The sequence below is a fragment of the Vigna unguiculata genome, chromosome 9, assembly GCF_004118075.2.
Source record: "Vigna unguiculata cultivar IT97K-499-35 chromosome 9, ASM411807v1, whole genome shotgun sequence".
Lineage (NCBI taxonomy): Eukaryota > Viridiplantae > Streptophyta > Magnoliopsida > Fabales > Fabaceae > Vigna > Vigna unguiculata.
This window is the reverse complement of record NC_040287.1, coordinates 39,077,971-39,100,661: the sequence shown is the minus strand read 5'-3', so window position 1 is coordinate 39,100,661 and position 22,691 is coordinate 39,077,971. Positions and strand designations below refer to the sequence as shown.

Sequence of the window (22,691 nt, the reverse complement as noted above, 5' to 3'; positions counted from 1 at the left end):
CTCGGTAATTACTATTGAAGACTGGTTTTTCTTTCCTGTATATGTTCTTTCTTGCACGGCCTCTTTACAATTCCCAGCACCTATCTTTATAATTCCCTTCACCAATAGGACAGCACGAGCATGTTGGGAAAAGTAAAATGATTATCTGGTTCCATATTTAGTGCCTGATACATTTTTCTAAATTTGCGTGAATGTGTATTGATTAATGATACAAAGAATGTGTGATGGAATCTGAACTATAGGCAGGGTATAGTACTACAGGCAATTATACTACTAGTATATTTTTTTTATCTAGAATACTACTACTCTATTAGATGACTTGAACAACAAGTTTGAAATAGAATTTAATTTTATTTATTAAACTTGCAAGTTTAGCTTAGTGTGACTCCAGCATGTATTTTGGGCATCCAAAATAAATTTTCTGATAAAAGACGAAGAAGTTATTGGAGATATTATTGAAAGAATATAGTCCTGCAATTTGTATGGACCCTGAACTAAATAAATATGCTTTTTGAGTGTTTCAATTCAAGTCATGTTGGAGGTTGGTCAACCCCATGTAATTCCTAACGTAATAGTTTCTCTTGGAATTTGGTTTCTCTAAAGGTTTGATGTGCACACCTCTGATATCCTAGTTAACATTCTATTCTCCAGAGTCTTCATAGAAGAGTCAAATCCCTTAAAAGAAAGTAGTAAACTCTGTATGAATTCGGTCGAGCCGCAAGTGAGCTCAGGGATTGTTATGTTTATGCTTTAAGTGAGTCTTAAAGTTTCTGATTTCGTTAGAGAAGTGTTTCCCCAAAATAACTAGGCCATTACTTGCATGAGGCATCCGCAATCTACTGTAAAGTGTTTTCATTTTTCAACACAGTCTGGGACAGTGTGTGCAACGCTGTTCTAAAATGCAAGGTATGCATTCAATGTAATCAAACAAAATTTAAATCATAAACAGGAATGAGTGAGCATAATTTATTTTATGTTGACCCTAACAGTTGTATTTATACATTTGCCTCTGCAAAACTGTTGTATTCACTAGGTAGCAAAATGAAGCAGAAGAAACATGTGTTATTGTCATATATACACGACATGTCAATGTAAGATTCAGCTCACACCTGAGACAAATAACTTTGCGGGGTTTATTGAGAGCTGACGTGGCAGTGCCCTGCCTTATACAAAACCGAACATTTTTAGTAAAACTCAAAAGCACACTGAATCACCGGCCACACACCAAGAATTATAATCTTAGGATGACATGTTTGAAACATTTAATGTAATTGAAACAAAGGTGTTTTCAATCTTGAAAACACTCTAACCTTTCATTGAATTTCAAGGTGCCAATAAGAAAGAAGTTTAATCGATTATGTTCAAGCATTGATTGTCCAATATTCCTGTGAGTGTCCATCAAATTCTGGTCTGTAGTGTAGATTCCCCTTTGCCAATACCAGAACTACAATGTCCATTTGGCGATAGAATAGGGTATTGCGTTATTTTGATGATTACAATTTTTGGTAGGGATTGAAGTCTTACAAGTTTATTTTCCTTTCAATTACATATATAAACTCGCCATGATTCCACCCAAACTTCCAAAGCCACTGCTATATTCAGTTTTCTCTCCTTAAAATGTATGCTCGAAATTTCTGTGGAATTGTTAGTATTATCTAGCCCAAATGATACGTTCTCAGATGATCCGAGATTGAACTATCAGTATTATCTTACCCAGATGGAATGGAACTACTAAATACATGTTTAATTTGGCGTTTAACTCTCTATACGTCTGTTAAATATGTGGAAAATAAGTGATTATCCAGTAGCTTTCCTGTTAAACGTGATGTGGTACAAGGCTTACAAACGATTTTGATGATTTTCCAAACAGACTATTTGTGAAGTTTCATTAATTTCATCAAAGGATAAATTAGACCCAACATGATTAGACAAATTAGCTGAAAAGAAAGAAATAAAAGGGTTTACCTCAATGGACAATTTTTGGACTTAGGAGTATCTGGTATGTATGATTGCTGAAATAAGTTATTTATTTTAAAATTGTAGATTTGCCGGTTGTATAGATTGAAGAGTTCAATACTAAAATCAATAAAGAAAATGCTTAGCTTAAGTTACTAAAAAAACTGTTTTTACTGATACGAAACAGTTAAACAGTTTTAAGGTATCTGGTTCAATGGAAAATTTATTAAAAAACATTAATTTAAGCAATTCTTTGAATCAGCCATGTCCATCTAACCTTTGGAAAGTGTGTTTGTTGTTGTTGCCTTCATGGGCATGTTCCCGTTGCTTGTGTTCTACTATTATAAACAGATTTTGATGACAGCACAGTTTTTTAGCATCTTCCTCAATGTCAAGTTCCTTGGAAAGATTTTCTAACAAACTGCTCCTTATCTATGTCAACCATAAAAGTTAACGCTAATATAATTTTCATCATTTATATATATATATATATATATATATATATATATATATATATATATATATATATATATATATACAGGCACATTTAAATGATGAAAGTATAACATTATTTAAATTTAATTTAGCAATAGATAGGATATTTTCGAGGAATAGTAAAGAAAGGCCATCCCAGAAAAAACAAACACAAAGAAGAGTGAAGAAAACAAGTTTTTGTTGTGACGTGATGCTTAGATGATTGGTTTGGTTTGGTTTGATTTGATGAACGGTTGGGTTGGGTTGGGTTTATATGACGCTCCTTTCACTCCTATTCAACATCTTTTCTCTTCTCTACGTGTCGTTATCTTCCACATTCACAAACATAATCAACACTTCCATTTTTAAATTACGTTGCTATCCATCCACTTCTCATCAAACTACCTAAAAATCCTAACCAAAAAAAAACATAAAAATAGAAGTGTTTGTTTTTTAGAAGACAAAAATACTTTTTTTACTTTTTCTGGTCAAACATGGACTTTTATAGTTTTATATCAACTAATTTAATTTTCAGAGCATTAGAACCATGTGAATTTGATCTTTCTTTTTTTTTTAACTCAATTTTTAAGTTAAAAAAGACTAAATCATTTCTTTTTTCAATAAAAAAATACAAATATTTGACACGATTCATTGAAAGTACATAAGCTGAAAACATATTTGTCTTCTTACAAAGACTAGAAGTAGGAAATAATTGATTGTTAACAAGTTTAAATTTATTTTAATGTCATAAGTCAGAATAGAAAACGTATAACTTAGAGAAAACAATTATCACTTTTGTAATAAAATATTTTCTTTTTCTTATTCTTCTCTTATTTAGAAGTGCATTTTATACACTAAAAATGAATATAAAAAATGTTGGGCCGAATTATTCTTGTCCTTATGGGATATATATATATAAAATTATTCAATAGCTTATCACTTATATTGCAAAATAATAGAAAAAAATATACATTTAGTTATTCAATAGCTTATAACGTAACGTGTAATCAAAAATGGAAGTAATGTATAAAAAAAGTTAAAAAAATATACAATGAATTGAGTTGTCAAACAATTTTATTTCCGCAAACGAATTTATATTTGTTTATACTTATAAAAACGATTTCTATAATTTGTGACAAACCATCCAAAACAACTTCACGCGAATGACTCCATTTAACTTAACAAATCTGGAGTAGCTTACCAAAATTAACGGAATTTACAAATAAAGTTAAAAGCATAAATAATTTTTAATGTTTACAACTATGATGTTTAAAATTGGAAAATGATATTTTAATCCACTTTTCTGGATCCACTTTTAACTCATCACTCTCATTACCCTTAGATTATCTATTTTAATTTTTTGTAATAATGTAATGTAATGATTTAAAAGTGATGAGAGTGGTAGGTTAAAAGTGGATAAAAAAAAGTGAGTTAAAATATCATTATCTTTAAAATTATATATAATTTTTTGTAACAAATTAGAACAACGACTTGACTCGTAGAATTCTCAACATTCGTTTTTTGATACTCACGAATTTAGTATCAAACACCAATCAATAAAGTTTTTTGTCCAAAAACATGTGTCCTCTAACTTTGAAACTCCAAAGATCCTCAAGCAAACCCAGTTTATATCATTATAGAAATGTTCTTTTTTAACCTCGACAATTAAAAAGCAAGTATTAAACACCAATTAATAGAGTTTTCTGTCCAAAAACATTCGTCATCGAGCTTCAATACTCCAAAGGCTCACCATAAACAAGTACACTCAAACATAGATCATAAAGTTCTCTATCCAGAAAATGAAAAAAAAATTATGAATGAGATTAACTTGTTACAGGGATGAAGCAATTCATGTGTTCGTATAAATTGAAAACACTTTTAGTTATATATATATATATATATATATATATATAATAAATTCATTTGAAAAATATTTGTGATTCAACACATTTACTTACACAGTATATTTACCAACCAAAAAATTCAAAATTTCCTTGGTAAAAAAAAATCACATTCTGGATATCAGATACTCTATTAGATGTCTCTCATTTAACTTTCTCTTTCATTATCACTTAAAAATAAGTGATTATGTCAATTATTAATTGTGCATTGAGTTTTCTTAGATATATTCAAGACATTTGGGTATAATTAAATATTTTGTCATATTTATATATGATTATATCTTTTAATATCTCCTCAATGGAGTATATCTGTCCGAAGTTCAAAATTGGTAAATGTGATTATGCATGTGAATTGATTTGTAGAATGAATGAGTTTTAATGTATTCACACATTATATATTAACCTTGAGTAATTAATTATAAGGTTGACTTCTCACAACCATCTAGCTGTTCTGTAACTTTTTATCATAATTAAATTTATTCACCTATTACAAGTTTGACATTTTCCATATTAATTTATGACATTTATGTCACAAAAAAAATATTAATTTAAATAACATAATTAAAATATTAATATATTAATTTTGAATGAGTTATTTTTTATCAATTAGTTTTAAAAAAAATAATTTTTTTATAAATTATCATTCAACACTATTAAATGAGTTATTTAGACTTTATTTAAAATTTATGAATATTATATATTATATTTTATTTGAATTTGCAATTAAAACATGTTGTTAAATATTTATTTTTATTTTTTTTAAATATTCATGGGTACCCGTGAATATCCGTAAATATTAAAAAAATATATAAGTACCCGCATAATGGATACCGAATACCATATATATATATATATATATGGATGTGGGATAAATATTTATCTAACGGTTACCCATCATGTTGACATGTTGACATCTCTCTTCCTACCGTCTTATTTACATGTCTAGTCATTGTTGGATCGTTAAATGACATCTCCAAAAATGATATATTTAATTAGAATTGGTGTGTGAAGTCCAAACCAGAACTATAAATTAAGCGTGGAGTGATGACAGAATACGTGTGTAGAAGACTCAAGGGGTGAGTGAGAGAGAAAAAAAAAGGAAAGAGAAAAATCGCGTTTGCTCCGTGTGGCGTTACTCGTAGATTCGACGAAACGCAAGGGTGTTCTGGGTATTCTATTCTCTTTAACCTCAATCCTTTTGATTGATACACTAAACACCAAACACCAATAAAGGGAGCAAACCAGTACTTGCGTCGTCTTCTCTTCTCTTCTGTTCACCGAGTAAAGACAAAAATCGCAAACCCAAAAATCACATCGCAAAATCAAACCAATCTCAATGGCATGAGCGCGTGCATCCAAACCTAGCCGCTATCGCCGCCATGTCCCGCACCGCCTCCTCCGCTCACTGGACCTCCGACGCCGTCCACGGGGGATCCCTCCGCCCCGTCGACCTTGACTCCGGCACCAACGGCTGGGCCTCCCCTCCCGGCGACCTCTTCCTTCTCCGCTCTCGCAATTTCTTCACCAAACGCCAAAAATCCCCCGCCGGCGACTACCTACTGGCACCGGCAGGTATGGACTGGCTCAAATCCCAATCGAAGCTCGACAACGTCCTCGCGCGGCCCGACAACCGCGTGAGTCAGGCCCTCCGTCAGGCCCAGGCCGAAGGCAAAGCCCGGAAGAGCTTCATCTTCGCCGTCAACCTGCAGGTCCCGGGGAAAGAGCACCACAGCGCGGTATTTTACTTTTTCACTGACGAACCGGTTCCCTCCGGTTCACTCCTTGGGCGGTTCATCGAGGGCGACGACGCGTTCCGGAACCAGCGGTTCAAGCTGGTGAACCGCATCGTGAAGGGACCGTGGATCGTGAAAAAAACGGTGGGGAATTACAGCGCGTGCTTGTTGGGGAAGGCGCTAACGTGTAACTATCACAGGGGACCGAACTACTTCGAGATTGACGTGGACATTGGAAGCAGTGCCATCGCCAACGCTATCCTTCGCCTCGCGTTGGGCTACGTCACCAGCGTCACCATCGACATGGGATTCGTCGTGGAGGCGCTGGCGGAGGAGGAGCTCCCGGAGAGGCTCATAGGAGCGATTAGGGTTTGCCAGATGGAGATGTCCGCCGCCACAGTTGTCGATGCGCCCAATGCTCCGCGCGGCAACAAGGTCAACCACCTCAGTGGTAACGATGAGTAAAAATTTTAGATTAAAAAATAAATAAAATATTAACAGTGTATTTTTTTATATTAAATGTTTATTTAGATGATTTAATTTCGTTTCACCTTCTGCTTGGTCCTCGTTATCGGTGTATTCTTAGGCTCTTTTTTCGGTGGGTAATAAATAATTCACTGAATTTCGGTCCATTGGAATTTCTGCTATTACTTTTGTTTTGCGATTTTATTTGTAAAATTGGAAGTAGTGGGGCTTTGGAATGACGAAAAAGGTTGCATTTTTAGCATCCATGAAATTGTGATTGTTGGGTTGTTTGTAGCGTTTTTCTATGGATTGGGAGAGGACAGGTTTGGTCGGTGAATCTTTTGTTTGGTGGGCGGCTACTGAGGTGGGTGGCAGCTGCCTAGGGAGGAAATGTAGTGGAATGGAACCTCACATGCTGTGGAAAAGTTCCTTATAACGTAGCACTAGGAAACCCTTTTTTTTTTTTTATATCAACACTATATTTTTTAATCTTTAATCTTATCAGGTACCAAACATAAGCAACTGTTTTATTTTTTGTGCTGATATCAAAGTTTGATCGAAGACCGTTGTGAAAGTACCGACCAACACAGTTACACAGATACAATGGGTGCTTTGGCTTACCCTGTTTTGGTTTTATTATGATTCATGATTCTCACAAATCATTGATCAACCAGGGTGTTGATTTTGAGAATCAAACAGCACACTAAACGTACCTTTTGCGTCGTGTTATAAGATACTTCTATTCTATTGGACGATAACATTGATAGGTGCTGGGATTATGGGACAGCGATGATGATGATGTTTACTATTTTAAAGGACTGTGCTGTCTTTTTGTTCAGAATATTGTCGTAGCTTTAAAATAAACATTACCAAAAATATTACTGTTCAGAAAAGTGAATATAGCTAGCTAGCTTTGAAGAGTTGTGGTGGTTTTAAGCTGGAATGAAGGAAGAGGTGGATGCTTAGTTTCGTCACAGAACAGAAACTATAAAAAATGAGTTAAAGACGTTTTGGTCATAGCTTTAATCGGGATTATCTTATGCGTGTCATTCATTTTGTATGTTTTCAATTTAATAATTTAATAACTATGACTAGGTGTGTATGATTAAGATCAATAATGACCTTTTGTCCCACGGTCTGTTGTTTTTTAGTGTAAAAAAATGTTCTATTTTCTTCTCGTTCATTGTGCCAAACTCTACTGAGAAACTGGCGATGCCTTTGCAATTTGCTTGTTTGAAAACGTCGTAGAATAACGTCGTAGAATATTATAAAATATAAAAAATAAAAGACATCACTAGTTTAAGTTATTTTCTTGGAGAAAAGTTTTTCTTTTACCCATACATATGTTGAAATGAACTTGTGGTTAGAGTTATTCCTGGTATCGTACGTAGCTCATGCTTAGGCTTACAGAACCTGATTCTATTTTCAATTCATTGTTTTAATGACGAGGACAATTGGTATTTTTGAATATGAAAGGAATGAGATTGAAAGCAAGTTGTTAATTGTTACCTGATGAAGAGGAAAAGCGATAGTTGAAGAAGAATCCCAATATGTGGACGCCGATTTTTCTGAAAGTCTAATGCAGAGAGCTATGAGCTATTCAATTACAGTTCCCCTTCTTAGGGTAGGGGAAAAGTAGAGCATGTAACTCTGTTTCTCCCAAATACATTCTTCTTACTTTAAGAAAAAATAAATGAAAAAACAAATAATTATTACCACATGTGTACCATGAAGTAATTATAATACTTCACTAATCCTTATACTCCTCTTCATCAGCCACAAGAACTGCCACTAGAACCCAAAGGAGAAGAATATGTTTCATTCTTGGATTTACACAACCTCAATCAGAATCAACTTTAGTTCATCACATGGAAATGAACAGAAAATTCCAAAATAGCTAGCTATTACCAGAACTAGCAAACTGTAAAGGTTCTTTCTGTACCTATCATTTCTTGATTCATAAAATCATTAAAAGTAACTAAAAAATGCATAATTCATATTCCAAACAAAGAAAGGAAAAGGTTAGTATTCAGTGTCTTTTTTCTTATGTTAGTCTTTGTTGAACTCAGAAGCCATTCCTCTCTTTCTCCATTTTTACGACCGAGCAAATCTTAAATCTCAACGACACTGGCTAATCTCTACGAAAAACTCAAGTTTTAACAACATTGTCTTACATTTTTCGTGGAGATTAGTGTAAGGACTGAAGATGGTGCGTGGCCATAAAATGCAAAAGGCAATGTTGTGGTCATTTTCGTTCTCTATCTCCAACACTTGTATGGATATATCTCTTTCAACACAGAAAGTTCAAAGTTTTTCTTGCTTTTGGCATAACGATCAACCTTTACAGCAAGGTACTCTCCGTTGCTTTGCCAGCACATGTTCCAATCGCTGACACTAAAAAGATTCTTCTGTTTTAATTCCTCTTTACCATGCATAAAAGAAACACAATTATATTTTTACTTTCACAATTTTTTCTTAATAAAAAAATTAAGAAACTACTTAAAAAATAACACTTTTTCTTAAAAAAAGTTGTTAAAATTTAATTATTAAAAAAATATTTTCCCTTACACTTTCAACCTTTACCTTGGAATTGAGCTAGCTGAGAATTTAAAATTTTGAAGAAATTCAAATACATTAAATTCATTTGGTTTTATTTTAATGGTTTAATTCTTAATTTTTTTTTCTAAAATAATTTAGATTTATTAACTTTTACTTTTTATTTGAATAAAAATATTCTATTTTTTATTGACGTTGAAAAAAAAAACTTTAACTAACATGTTATTAACAAGTCTTGACAGAAAAAAATTATTAATCACAACTAAAAAAATTATAACCGACTTTAACTTGAAAAAGAAAATGTTGGTATTAGATAAAAATTAATATCCAATTGAAGACTTCTAATCAAAACTTGCCATACTTTGACCGGTCTCACTGAAGAAAACACATGAAAAAGGAGAGAAATTTTACAAATGTGAAAAAATTTCAAACCCTTGGTCTGTAAGTAAAATTTAGAATAATGTAATTTTAAATTTTCTATATAAAAAAAATTGACCTTTAAATAAACTTCATCCAAACTTACTATTAAGTACTTCTTTTCAACCACATAAAATATCCCTCATGTACCAAAAAGTCATATTTTCCTCATATGGTTTGAAAAACAAAAACAATAGTAACATTTACTAAGCCAATAAGACAAACAAACTCTTAATAAAATAATATTAGTTTTAATATTTTAAAATATATTAAAAACTATCTTAATATATCAATATCAATATATATTTTGAAAAGTCAATGAATTAACAATATAAAAAGCTCAATAAGAAAAAAAATCTGCATTCGTAAATAATGGCAACTACCAAGTGATAAAGCACGCAAATTATTAATCAAATCAACAAATATTTTACTCAACATGCTTAGAAGTTAGGTTTCTAATCATATTATTCATTCCACATAATTTCAGGGACACGATCAAATCTTTCTATATAATGCCACATGCAATTGTAAAATAAATTTAGAAATAAAATATTTTACCAAAAACATAAATTAAAGTCATGATTAAATATTGAAAAATCTTTTAAATTACTTCTTGAGATTTTATTAGAACACCTTGATGTGAGGATTACTTGAACAATTTATTTACCACTTCTAGAAGAAAAACAAAATAGTTTGAGGCTGAATTCATATTTAGGTTAAATGCGTTTTTAATCTGATAAATAGTAGAATTTATTTTTCTCAAATAATTTTTTAATTTGTTATCTGTAAAAAGTATTAAATGTTTTTCTGGTTATAAAATAATTGTCTATTTTTCTCTCTTTATTTCTTCTATTGAAATAAGCTGTGTGCTACATGATTTTGTGTGTAAAAAATCCAGATAAAATGATTCAATTTTCAAACACTACTACGCTTATTTGTACAAAAAAGCCCAATTTGATTTTTTTTCACTTGTGTTTCTTTGAATTCCAAGTCTAAAAGAAGAAAAAAAAAAGGAGCAGCCAAATAAAATTAAACAACAGATAAACAAAGAAACAAAGAAAACTCAGTCAACCCTCTAGACTATTCTGGCCTATTTATTTTGAAAATGGTAATTAAAAACCAAATAAATAATATTTGAGAACATCCATGATGTATACTTAACCTACACACATCTATTGTTAAGAGAAACCTAAAAAAAAAATCTCATAAATTATTAAAATTAAGAATATTATTATGTAAAAGCGATAGTAATTTAGTTTAAGTGTATGTATATGTATTGGTACTTTTTGACCTAATGCATCCATTCATCAATAATTTATCCCAGCTACTGAGACAACTGTTGGCACTTTTTCTCCAATTAGAGATCATAATGTTACAAATTAAAGTTCAATCGGGACTAAATATGTCTGAAAACCTCTTCAAAATCATGTTCTATATCTCTACCTTCAGTATCAGAACATGTAAATATATTAGTCAAACTAAACTGTTTCTGAAAAAATACATGAGAGGACAACAAATAAAGGAGAAAGAAGTAAGCACAAGATAAATGGTATCTTCCATAATGCTCAGAGAATCTTATTGCTTGCTGCACAATTTTTTTTTCTTACGCATTAGTTGATGCACAAGATAATCTAATTTCACCAACATCACCAGATTTGACTCCAACACTGGTGAGCTTCAAGAAGGACTGACCCCAATTCTGAAAGAAAAGGTCTTGATCATTTGCAAAATCTTCCACAAACATCCTTGTGCTATCATTGCTTATGAGAACAGAATCTGATTGGAACAGGCCCTTGTGAGCCAGAAGATTCTGGTAGTAGATGTTGTCAAAGAGCAAAGATGTTTGAGGATCATTGTTCACCTTTGCAGAAGGTTGAACACCAGCTGGACATTGTTCCATCAGCACTTCAGCATAGTCACTGTCAAGGGTTTTGTCACTGAGCCTCAGCTTTCCCATTGAATCTTCTTCAAAACGATCCCTGAATGAGCTGCAATGTGCTGTGCCTATGGTATGAGCTCCTGAAAAGCTTAAATATCACTGCATAAGTATGTAGAGCATGATTTGAAAGCAAACAGTGTGAGTGAAATCATTTTTGGACATAGAAGATGCACCTGAAAGGACTACAAGATCAAGTAAAGATAATCCTTTAGTGGCAAAGAGTTGAAGCATCTCATCCATTGAAAAACTGGTGTCCACAATGTTGGGTCTGACATTTGAAGCAAGTGAAACCATCCCATCTCTCCTACCTGTAGGAATCATAATTCTAGGTCCACCAGCCTGTTTAAAACACATGTCATGTCATGTCAATATACCATTGAGGCTTTTTCACCAAAATCATGACAATTTCATTTCAAATATACAGAAGTCGTCACGATCGTTGGCGACTTCAGTTTGTACAGAAGTTATCTGTTCACTTCTTGAGTACAAAATATTAATGGCTTCTTCTGTACAAACTAAAATCGTCATAAGTTCCAACGACTTCTATACATCTGAAGTTGAAATGGTTATGCTATAACTCTTGTACATCTTGACGACTTACTTTATAATAAATAATATTTTTGTAATATTTGGGCAAATTTGTTCCAGATACGTAAAAAAATCTACCATTGAAGAATATCATTGATGTAATGTGGAAGAACTTACTATTGCAACAGCATCTCTAGCAGCTATAGCTATTATGTCCGCACAAGAAACAGTTCCAGGGCAGAATTTCTCTAGGACCGTTTTTGCTGAATCTATCACTGAAAATCCTCCAACAGATCTATTTCCTGGATCACTTTGTTCTGTGTTGTTCCCTTGCAGCATCAAAGAGGCATCACAACCCTGCGTATAAAGTGACCATTATCACATCAAGAAAACTCACTGTAAGCTACAACTGTGAATGCATGCAACATCTGAGCTTAGAATCAAAAGAAAAGCACTTTTCATGAAGCATTTGAACACTGACCTCCACAAAGCAATCATGGAAAACCATGCGAAGGAGCTTTCCAGGAATCGAAGGATCAGTAGAAGAAAATGAGCTAACTGTGTCTCTTATGATTAACTCAGCTGAAGGGCATGAAGCTGCATAGAAGTTGAAAGAGAGGCTACCCTTAACAAAGCAAACGAAAGAAAACATAAAAAGAGAAGAGATTGTTACGGAAAGAGTTCTTGTTCTTGTCTCCATAGAACCAATTTTTAGTACTTCTGGGGCAATGCATTGAATTTGCAGAGTCTTCCACTTGATAATGGTACAATAGCAGAGGTAACATAACTAGGAAATTGTGCATATTTAAAACTACATTTATGTGGTTGGTTGAAGTCAGTAGGTAGATAGAGGATTTGGTTATGCATTTTCCTGTTTCTGATTACTGTATGATTTCTCTCATCAAGCATTGTTTTAGTACAACCAGTGAAAATGCTCAAGAAAGAACTATTTTGGTGTAATTTTGAAATCATGTGAAGCAGGTACTACAATAAATTTCTTTTTACAATTTTAGTTTACATTATAATACATGTTTCTATCAAACTGACACAATTTTAATTTATATCACACTACACTGAAGTCATACTAAATGAAATAGTATCAAAATAATACAACTTCAAAATTACACTAGTTTGGTAATTTCGAAGTCAAAATTGCACTAATTTTGTATTTTTTTCCATTACCTGATATAAACTTTGAAGGCCTTGTGTATGTGATTGAACACTGATGTTTTTAGTTGAAGAAAATCATTTTATCAATGTAATTAGTGTAAGTACGTCTTTTTTTTCTAAGTGCATGATAATCTTCAAGTTAATGTAACGGATTATATAAACTTTAGGTTAACGCAGTTACAGTAAAAGTTTTTCTTAAGATGTGTATTATCTGCATGTAAACTAGTGTGGCGATGTCTTATCTTTTTTAAATAATTTATATATTGAAAACATTATTTATATAGGTTTAATTGTAAAACTGCTTACGCATTGTTAGAAATTAAAATATTATTTGTTAATTTTTAAAATTTATATTCTGAAAAGAATGTATAGTTAAATTTGATTAACTGGGAAAGATATATTACAATTGTTTGCACCATAGATTAAAATTATCCATATAAAATAAACTCTATATACTGTGTGTCTTTTGTGTGAATTTGGTGGGGAATACAAATTCTTAGTTTTAGTAATTGAAATACGAAAACACTATTCGTACAGGTTCAACAATTTATTTTAAAAAGATTTTTTTTAACATCATAAAACTAAATATTATAGACTACTTTCACATTTTTTAACGATTAGTTAACTTATTTATGGATTGAGGTAATGTAAAATTACTTACAATTAAAAGTGTTGAATATGACAAATTGATAACGCTTATATTCTAGAATTTACCTTACCAATTATATTTAAAATTGCAGTTTTATAAAAATTAGAAAAAACAATGGAAAATTAATATTAATAACAAATAATATCAATAGAAACACATGCATGTGTGCAGTTTTTGAGGAAAAGGGAATTTTTGTAGATATGAATTTATGAAAAATGTTTTATAGCTAGTTGAATCAATTGAGACTGCCCACATTTTTTCTAAAATTAAAAAAAAAAAAACTAAGATGAGAGAAGTTAACTTTGTCATAATTTAAGTTTAGGGTATAAGTGAATATGTTTGTTGTGTTAATATCATGTAGGGATGGCAACGGGGCGGGGCGGGTACGAGTATCATGATCCCATCCCCATCCCCATAATAAAAATTCATCCCCATCCCCATCCCCAAACCCAACGGGTATACAATTTTTGACTCATCCCCATCCCCACCGGGTAACGGGTATTTTCTTATACCCATACCCATACCCATTTTTTTATTGTTCCATATATCAATTAAATATTTTTTATAAAAAAAAATTAAAAATCACACCAACGGAATCATGATACTATCAAAATATTCAATATTAAAATAACATACTCTTTTTGATTTTCATGATGTCAAATATTAAGAAAAATATTATAATAGTATAAATCTCAAATTAAAGTATCAAATAACAACTAAATAAAATTCAAATAATTATATAAAAGCTAAAAAATTACACATTACTAAAATTTTATAATAACCAAAATATTTATTAATTTTACAAATGATCAGTGGTTTCATTTGCATTCGATCCACTTACACATAGAAAAAAAATGAAAAATTATATATGATATAATAATTGAAATTGAAAATTTTAATTACTAGAATACAATGTACCTTCTTCATCAGATTCATTTTCACTCATGAGAACATCTTTTCCTTTTAATTTTTTAACACCTACAAACACCAAATGTAGAATATCAGATGAGAATTCACAAAAAATACTAACAAAAAATATTAATAAATTTGAGTAACTTACCTAGATGGTTTGAGTTCCATATCCAACTTCTTGTACACATCAAAGCCTCTATAGTAATATGATGAAGTCGACTACGGTGAGAAGTTAATATCTGACCACCAGTACTAAAAGCAGATTCAGAAGCTACAGTTGTTATTGGAATAGCTAAAACATCCCTTGCAATTGCTTGAAGGGTTGGAAACTTTAACCCATTTGTTTTCCACCATGATAGGATATCAAATTCTTGTGTAACCGGCAAATTATCTTCTTCCAAGTAATAATCCAACTCTGTTTTCATAACTGTAGTTCTATATTTTTTCTTTTTTGCCATAAACTCTAAAAATTCATTCGCATCATTATCAACATCCTTTCCCAACTCCAATGATGTAGCTCTATAAGAAGAAGTTTCATTCTTTTTTGATTGATATTCCAAAACCAAATCATAGCACATTTGACGAATCCTACTAAGTTTCAGATCAAAATCATTACCATACAATTTATAAAAATAATATTCTAACATGTCCATCTTGTACCTTGGATCTAAAACTGAAGCAATTGCCAATATGTTATATAACAAAAAATAAAGAGAATGAGAAATATGTTATATATATATATATATATATATTATATTATATTATATTATATATTATATTACTATGTATATATATATTATATGTGTGGATATCTTATGTTTATATATATATATATATATATATAATTATTTATATATATTATATTATTATGTATATATATTATATGTATATGCGTAGATATTTTATGCTTTTATATATATATATATATATATATATATATATATATATTTCTTTTAAATTTTTATAAATTTGTAATGTTATAAATTTGTTTATAAAAGATCTCACTAGTTAAATGATTAATTTGTTTTATACGTATATATTATATATATTATATTATATTATTATGTATATATATTATATGTATATTATATTATATTATATTACATGTATATGTGTAAATATATATATATATATATATATATATATATATATATATATATAAAAGTATATTTTATTTATATGTATATATACTATATTATATTATATTATATTATATTATATTTTATGTGTAAATATATTATTTATTTATATATATTTTTTAGATTATTTAATAAATTATAAATAGTTTAGTAATTTAAGCGGGGACGGGTATTTGGGCGGGTATATATATATCCCCATCCCCAGTTGAAAATTTCGGGTATTACCCATACCCATACCCATACCCAGTCAAAGCGGGGATTCCCCGTCAAAACGGAGACGGGTTCGGGTGATACCCACGGACACGGGTTTATTTGCCATCTCTAATATCATGTGATTTATTTAGAATAATAAAGTCAATGAGGAGAGAAATAAGATAAGAGAATTAATACTATAATCCCATAAAAAATGATTATATCTATTTATTTTTAAAATTTAAGAATAAAACTATATCAACATATGAAAGAATGACAAATTTCAATTTTACAATATATTTAATCTTTAATATTATTATTGATTATAAAAACAAAATCATTGATAATAATAAAAATATTATTACTTTTTCGGGGAGATAGACTATTTTTTCTCTCTAGTATATTTTTATTTGAAATTTTACTTAACTTTAAAAGTACAGCTTTTATCTACATACATTCCATACGGGACTCCACCCACTCAACTCAGAATATTCTCACAATATCAACAATATCATTGAATGTCTTTCTATCCTTCACTGTATATGACCTTTTAAAGCCAAAACACAAGCATGGCTTCTGATCTTTGAAGATGAAGAAAAGGGAAGCGCAGTACAGAACTAATGCAATTAATAGCAGCAAATCCCTTGACAGAACCAATTCGCACTATAGCAGCTGATTCAGAAAATGCAGTAAACAGTAATTGTAAGAAAAATGGAGAGAGCTTGAGAGCTTTTATTGTTATAACAAAAAATGGTGAGTTAATGATATACATGAAACTTAACTACTCATTAGTGGGAAAGAAAATCCACAATCTAGTGAGTGTCCCCATCAAAGAGTCAATATCGTCTGTAAGTACTAGGCAGAAAATGCTAGTTGCAGATAATTACCAATTCAGTATGTTAATTTCAAACGACGATTCACAAATGTGAAGTCTCGATCTCAACTTTCAACATTATCAACTTTTGGGAGTTCTACATCATCATCATCCACATCATCAATGGGAATGTCTTCATTATCATCACTAATGCCTAGAAATGCATACGAAATGTTGTAAGTTGTTAGTTCAAAACGAAATATTGTATGTCTCCAAGATATTCTCCAGATTTCGCTTCTATCATTTTTTGAAAAAAAAAATGGACCGATTCTAATCTATGACCATTAAAAAGGCTAAACTTTACCACTTTTAACTGAAAGAGGAGGATAAGGTGAAAAGTCCTTTGCGTCAGGATTTTTATCAAGAAGATATGGAAGTTCCAGAAGCTGCAAAAAAGATTCTGTCTGAGGGTTTCGGAGATTCGCTGAAAAAAAAAAGAGAAGAAAATACATGAGAGGTCAAGAGAGAAGAGTAACTCACAAGTAACTCTTAATTGTGACTAATTCAGAATAGAGATTCACAATTTCACATTCAATTTAAAGGAATATTTTTAGTTTGACTTAGAGCCTATTTTACTGTATTACCGCACCACAAAATGAAAAAATCAAACTTTATACTAACATAAGCACAAGAATGGGAAGACACAATAGTCGACACTGCCTAATCATAACATGCATATAAGATGTTCATGCATGGGAACTCCCGAAGTATGCATGAATAAGATTATACAGCTACAAGTTAGCCCAATCACTTAACTGATCATGATTAGAATATCTTTATCCAGAAAACAAGATGAGCTTAGTAATTGAAAACAAAAGAAATACCAGTCAAAGCACCATCAAAATTGGACCGTGAAGGGTCATAGGAAGGAGCTGTTCTAACAAATTCAAATGGTTTGCACCCCTTCTCACGCAGCCTGCTTCTAACCCATTCAAGACAATCTTCCATCTCGAGATTTAAACCTCTGTCAGCAAGTACATATGGCATTGTTATTATTATTATTTGAAGGGGGAGAGAAAAAAAGCAAAACAATTGTAGAACTAAAATCCTAATTGTCAATTATGGTGTTTTCACATGCACAAGCACACCTGAAGTCTGCACCTTTGGTGGTTAAAGGGAAGATAGGGTTGAACTTCCGTGTTATCGCTAACCATTCTTCATCATACTGAATCTCATAGGGTCCTGCATCCGATTCAATTTCCACAATCTAAAGACACAGAACATGCCATGATTGTAATGCCTAACTTAAATGGCTATCACAGAAGATTAACCCTGAAAATTATCATTGCATGCCTATACCTGTAAGAAATCACGCCCCGCAATACATTTGTCCAGTGCAAGGAATTTTGTCAGTGGACCTCCTTCACCATGTTGAACCAGAGCAGCAAACTTGCAGTGTAAGTGAGCCGAAAACCAATAATTTGGTTTCAGTTTTTCTAGAAGTTCAGCAGCTGCTTTACTCCCTAATCTTTTTTCCTCTATCTGACAAATATAAGCCTTATTAGGTACACAAATAAGATACTGCCTTGTTATAGAAATTTAATGAAACACTATACAAGTAATCAAAGACCATAGTCCAATCTGGAGCAGATTCTCAATAAATACGTTTAGGGAAAAAAAAAGCAAATAAGATGAAAAAATGAAATATGGAAAAAGTTCAAAATTAGCTGGCGGGTTGTGTATAAGCTAATTTAGAACTGCTCTCTAATTTAACATAAAGGTTATTTGAACTTCTTGCATAAGCTAATTTTAACTTAAAAGCCATTTTTTTCTCTCCTACAGTTACTTGTTAAGAAGTTTCATCCGAACAGGGCATAAAGGCCAATGATAATGCAATATGATGGTTTCACATTCCCTCTAAAATAACTTTATGTTTCTCATTTTTTTATAAAACAGAGATGAGACTATCATCCTAGCTTAGTTCTTAGCTTTCTCAATGTTGCGGAATCCTTGACAAAAAAATACAAGCAAATCAAAATCCAGCATTCGCAACACAAAGAATAATTATTACTAAACTCTGGCAGTTTCATTAAGTTAAAAATTTTCAACAAGCCCCACCTCTTGCCTAAAATAGTGCTTGCGCCGAACAAGCTCCTCCCAATCCCCATAATCAGTGATTCTCAGTGGCCAATCATGCGAAAGAAAAATATCAATGGGCTCCTTAAGTTCCATTAGTTTACGAACATCATACTCACGAACATGATACACAGACCTAATGGTACTCTGATCATAGGGAGGCCTCTCAAATCGTCCTGCTCAAACAAACACCTAACATCATTCAGTAATCGGCAAACAAACCCAATTCAGATTCAACCCTTTAAAAACCCACAATTCACAAACAGATAAACAACCTAATTTATAGTGTCGACCATTATAAATCCCAGAGAGACCACCAATTCGGACATTCCCAAACCTCACCACCCCAGCAGCACCCAAGAAGTAGATATTAGGAGCAACCCATCCTCCATAGTACCTAAAACAAACACATACCAAAAGCTTATCAAAACCCTAAATCACACAGCAACAGTCAAGATTTTAGAAGAACAGTCCGTGACCGTAATTTTGGCAGGAAAATCAATGTTTTTAAGTCACAACTGTCGAAACCCTAAATCGCATTGCAACAGAACAGTTATTAGAGTTTGAAGCTGAGGTGAACTAACAGTTCCCAGAGATAATTGGACGCTTCGTGGTTCCCCCCGATGAAGATGGTGGGGTAAGGGGCAACCTCGGCGCCGGAATAGTACTTCCAGAAGGAATTCATGGAGCGATACTTGGGCGGGACGTTCAAGCTCTTCAAGTCCTGCTCGTTCCTAACCGCTTGGAAATCACCGCAGCAAAGGAGAAGGTCGATTTTCGTGTTCTGGGATTTCTCCAAGTGCTGAAGGGTTCTGTAAACGTTGTCCAGGTCGCCATGCATGCACCCTTCCACCGCAATCTTCATCCTTGCTCGCTTCACTGATCTGATCGAAAACCCTGACAAAAACCCTAATTTCTCGTTTCCGTTATTTCTTAGCGGATAAATTTAAATAGTCTCCTTCCATTTTCCATTATCGGTCAATTTTTTGAAAATTGAAATACGACGATAACACACAACTGTCATTCCAGAAGTAACCATATTAAATTAACTAAGAAAGAACATACTCCGCGTTTTTGTTTTTTTTTTTTTTCAGAAAAAGAAATTCAACTGATATTGCTCACTTAAGTAACTTTTTTCTTGTAAAAACTTGCTACAAATGTTATAATTTCATGGCAAACTTCTGAGAAATTGTTCACAGTATGAGTATTTTTTATATATTTAAGGTTTTTCCACATGAGTAAAATAAATAAACATATTTACATGTATAAATAGTTAAGAGGAAAACAATCATTCAATTCAAGTAGTGAAAACCCACATGTTTTTTTTTTTTTTTTTTTTTTTTACTTTTATATCTTAACTGTTACATGACGGGCATAATAAGGCAGAGGGTATGAGTCTTTGGTGTTGTATTATGTGGCCAGGAACAACACACGAAACGTGCAAGTCTCTCTTTTTCTTCCTCCTTTTTGTTTTTGCTACTTCTTCTTCTTCTTCACTCTTCACTTCTGCTACCTAAAATGGCGTTGGTGAATCCCTTCGTGTCTCCCACTCGAACTTTCCTCCCTTTGCGCGTTTCCGCGCCGCCAAACAAGGGACTACGTTGGACTCTCTACTCCCCTTCCTTCAAACCATCGCTAAGATCCAAGCACGTCACGTGTGGCGCCACTGCGGACATCAAAGCTGCACCTTTAGCTGACAGCGAAGCAGATGGCGCAGTTCTTGAGGTTCCAACCAGCGAGGAGGAGGTAAAGGTGGAGTATAACTGGACGGAGGAATGGTACCCTTTGTATCTCACTAAGAATGTTCCCGAAGATGCACCCTTGGGGCTCACAGTGTTTGATAAACAACTCGTGTTGTTCAAGGATGGCAATGGCCAGTTACACTGTTACGAAGATCGCTGCCCCCACAGGTTACTCACTGCTTATTATGATTGTAGTTGAGGGTTGAATTTGGTGGTTTTCATCCTATCTGCTTTCTTTGATCTCACCTGGAATTTGCGATTACTTTGACTTTAATCGTGCTCCCAATTACTGAAAATTCTGTAGTTTCACTGATTGCTGATGTTTGTGTTTGTCAAATGATGGACCTTGTGTCTTCGTACAATTCAGGTTAGCCAAACTGTCAGAGGGACAGTTGGTTGATGGAAGGCTTGAGTGTCTATACCATGGATGGCAATTTGAAGGGGAGGGCAAATGTGTGAAGATACCACAGGTTGGTAATGCACCTGCTATTATCCTCGGCTAAATCAAAGTCCCATTATGCTGATAAGTGATCATTCTTTTTTGTCTGTTTTCAATAGCTTCCAGCTGATGCCAAAATCCCTAGGACAGCTTGTGTTAAAACATATGAAGTGAGGGACTCTCAAGGTGTAATTTGGGTGTGGTTGTCCCTCAAAACACCTCCAAATGATAGTAAACTACCTTGGTTTGAGAACTTTGCAAGGCCGGGATTCACAGACATTTCAACAATTCATGAACTCCCTTACGATCACTCTATTCTCCTGGAGAACCTGATGGATCCTGCTCATGTCCCTATCTCACATGACAGAACGGATTGGACCGCAAAAAGGGAGAATGCTCGGCCACTGAGTTTTGAGGTGACTGAACGAACTGATAGAGGGTTTGCAGGTTGGTGGGGTGCTGAGAAAGATGGGTCCAAGCCTAACTTCTTGAGGTTTGAGGCTCCGTGTGTTCTACAAAATAACAGGGAATTTGCTGATAAGAGTGGTGTAACAAACTACTTCACTGGCCTGTTCCTCTGTAGACCAACTGGGCAAGGGAAATCCATGCTTATAGTGAGGTTTGGATCAACAAGATCATCATCTCTGCTAGTAAAACTGTTTCCTAAATGGTACTTCCATCAAAATGCATCCACGGTTTTTGACCAAGACATGGGATTCTTATCATCTCAGAATGAAATTCTCTTGAAAGAGAAGGTTCCAACAAAGCACCTTTATCTGAATCTGAAGTCATCAGACACATGGGTTGCTGAATACAGGAAGTGGATGGACAAAGTGGGGCATGGGATGCCATATCATTTTGGTCACAGCACTATCTCTTTGCCCAAACAACCTGCTGTGGTTGAACATGCACCTGCTGGACTCGTTGCAGGACAATCAGCTTCCTCACCTGCCAAAGGGGGCATTGGATCAATTCATGCTCCAAATTTAGCCAACAGATATTTTAGGCATGTCATACATTGCAAAGAATGTAGAACCGCAGTGAAAGCTTTCCAAGCTTGGAAAAATGCCCTTTCAGCTGTGGCAGTTACATTAATCGCTTTGGCAATTCTTGTATCTGGGAAACAGTGGAAGGCCATTCTCTTGGCATCTGCTTCCCTGTGCTCTATTGGAGTCTATGCTTGCTCAAGAGCCATTGCGATGAACACCACAAACTTTGTTAGGACACATAGGAGATTGTGAGTGAAAAGTTGGAAAAATCGTTGTTCAAATGAATACATGTAGTTTCTCTAATGACTAAATGAGTTACAGATTGATTGGGTTTGGCACAACATTTGTATAGTTTTCAGTATTTTCTATTTTACAAAATTAGATTTGAGCTAAAGTAATTTTATATTTCTAAGATTTTAATACAAAACTGTTTTTGTACAAGATCTTATAAACTTTCAAAATCAATAGAAGTTTATCTCTGTGGTTCAAACCAGAAAGGGAAAAGGAGAAAAAAGTTCTACCTGTTAATAATTTAAGGCA

General features: G+C 33.0%; 3 protein-coding genes across 3 annotated transcripts; 2 read left to right on the top strand and 1 right to left on the bottom strand.

The window, feature by feature from the left end:
* The first annotated feature begins 5,389 nt into the window (after positions 1-5,389).
* LOC114164781 (protein ENHANCED DISEASE RESISTANCE 2-like) lies at positions 5,390-6,800 on the top strand. Its single transcript, XM_028049543.1, has one exon. The coding sequence runs from the start codon at positions 5,711-5,713 to the stop codon at positions 6,527-6,529; it is 819 nt and encodes a 272-aa protein (XP_027905344.1). The 5' UTR covers positions 5,390-5,710; the 3' UTR covers positions 6,530-6,800.
* Positions 6,801-10,919: 4,119 nt separating this feature from the next.
* On the bottom strand, positions 10,920-20,098 carry LOC114163716 (lariat debranching enzyme). Its single transcript, XM_028048010.1, has 13 exons — positions 19,566-20,098; positions 19,257-19,378; positions 18,964-19,157; positions 18,205-18,387; positions 17,994-18,112; positions 17,730-17,869; positions 17,210-17,329; positions 16,973-17,059; positions 16,645-16,703; positions 12,451-12,756; positions 12,147-12,326; positions 11,615-11,780; positions 10,920-11,521 (listed from the first exon to the last, which is right to left on the bottom strand). Exons 1-13 carry the CDS (start codon positions 19,844-19,846, stop codon positions 11,106-11,108), a joined length of 2,373 nt encoding a protein of 790 aa, XP_027903811.1. The 5' UTR covers positions 19,847-20,098; the 3' UTR covers positions 10,920-11,105.
* A 253-nt stretch (positions 20,099-20,351) lies between these two features.
* LOC114196087 (protein TIC 55, chloroplastic) lies at positions 20,352-22,492 on the top strand. Its single transcript, XM_028086609.1, has 3 exons — positions 20,352-20,891; positions 21,091-21,193; positions 21,282-22,492. The coding sequence occupies exons 1-3, from the start codon at positions 20,500-20,502 to the stop codon at positions 22,401-22,403; spliced, it is 1,617 nt and encodes a 538-aa protein (XP_027942410.1). The 5' UTR covers positions 20,352-20,499; the 3' UTR covers positions 22,404-22,492.
* The last annotated feature ends 199 nt before the right edge of the window (positions 22,493-22,691 follow it).